General features: G+C 33.6%; 1 protein-coding gene across 1 annotated transcript in view; it reads left to right on the top strand.

The window, feature by feature from the left end:
* Positions 1-6: 6 nt before the first annotated feature.
* Positions 7-1,511, top strand: part of LOC106869382 (cleavage stimulation factor subunit 3) — a 145,620-nt gene continuing 144,115 nt past the window's right edge. Inside the window, exon 1 of the mRNA XM_052973227.1 lies at positions 7-1,030. Coding sequence (XP_052829187.1) covers positions 869-1,030 — 162 coding nt within the window. The 5' untranslated portion in view covers positions 7-868. The remainder of the gene's footprint in view (positions 1,031-1,511) is intronic.

A 1,511-nucleotide genomic window follows, 5' to 3' on the forward strand; every position in this document is an offset into this window, starting at 1 on the left:
GCCTTGTGATATTTAGCAACGGATTTTTATGTTCTCATTCTAAATAACGTTGGGACAAATTTTGCCTTTCGTGATCAATAAATTAAAGTCGATTTATTATTCTAACACAGTATTCACTGACAAAACTGTTCTTAAATTCCTGACATCCGGTTAATGACAGTGGCGCACATGCGCAGAAGCATGATTATCCGGTGACCATTTTGTTGCAGTGACTTGGTTTTTTATTCATCAAATATATTTTCCACTCACTAACAACGGCAGACAAAGATTTTACTTCTAGAATCTGTAGTAAGGCTTAACCCAAGAAAAAACAAACGAAACGCACACCACATTTTTTTCTTCTTTATTCTTTCAATTTCTCTTCTTTTCCCCTAAACAACCCATCATGATCTGTAAGTAAAAACCTAATTACTTCCATGGAGCGAAAACAAAGACATTAATTTTTCTCCTTCTCTCTCTCTCTCTCTCTTTTGTTTTTGGGGGGTTGTTTTATGTTTCTGTATCTGCTCACTTTTAATCACATTTCATGAATCTCTCTTTCTCCCTCTGATATATCAACATATGTGAAATACACAGAATTCAAATTTTAATTTCTTTTGTTTCTCCTTCCCCGTTTTTCTTTTTAAGTTAATGTCTCTCTTTTTTTGTCTCCTAGATAAATTGTGTTTAAGTATTTTGCCAATCTCTTAGAATCTAATTTCAAGCTCTACATTCAAATACACAACGTTAAACATACACAACACTAAAATATATATTTCTATCTAAAATAGTCTTTTTCTACCTAAACACCCACTCCCTACACTTTGAAACAAAGTCGTAGCGATCGATTATTGAACTCGAAACCAGAATATATTCAACAATAAACAAGATGATGGCTACCAACACATGCACCCTGGTATCTGCTTTGTCCAGTACTCCTGTTTCACCAACACTACCACTATCGTCATCAATAACATCGGCATCATCATCGTCAGCCGCTCTGGCTGCAACAACAACCAGTTTAACAGCCACAGCGGCATTACCCCCGGAGGTAAGTGCAAAAATAGAAAAAAGTTCTTGTAGTTTTTTGTGTTATTTTGTTATCAAAAGCGTTCCAATCGTGACATGTATGTATCTATCCGGACTTTCAGAATATCTGTCACGAATAAAATGGAATTTCTTGGGATTTTTTTCCACATTTTATATACCTGTCACATTGCAATACACTTGTAAATCGCTTTCTATACATTTTTTTCTTCAAAAGCCATGTTTTTCCATCTCTTATCCTTCTTCACCAATCCTAACTTTGCAATAACTGTCAAGATTAAATTTATTTTACTGTTTTCGTTATTTTTCGTCATTGAACCCAGCCATAATAATAAAATATATTCCACTTTCTGAAATACTGTATTTACATAAAAAAAAAAACAGTTTAAAACTTCTCTGGGAGTGTTTGTCGTTACTTTACATGTATTTTTGTTTCCTACACATTTGCCGTTCTGTAAAATCGATATAAAAAGTAAAGAAACCAT

The sequence above is a fragment of the Octopus bimaculoides genome, chromosome 15 (assembly GCF_001194135.2).
Source record: "Octopus bimaculoides isolate UCB-OBI-ISO-001 chromosome 15, ASM119413v2, whole genome shotgun sequence".
Lineage (NCBI taxonomy): Eukaryota > Metazoa > Mollusca > Cephalopoda > Octopoda > Octopodidae > Octopus > Octopus bimaculoides.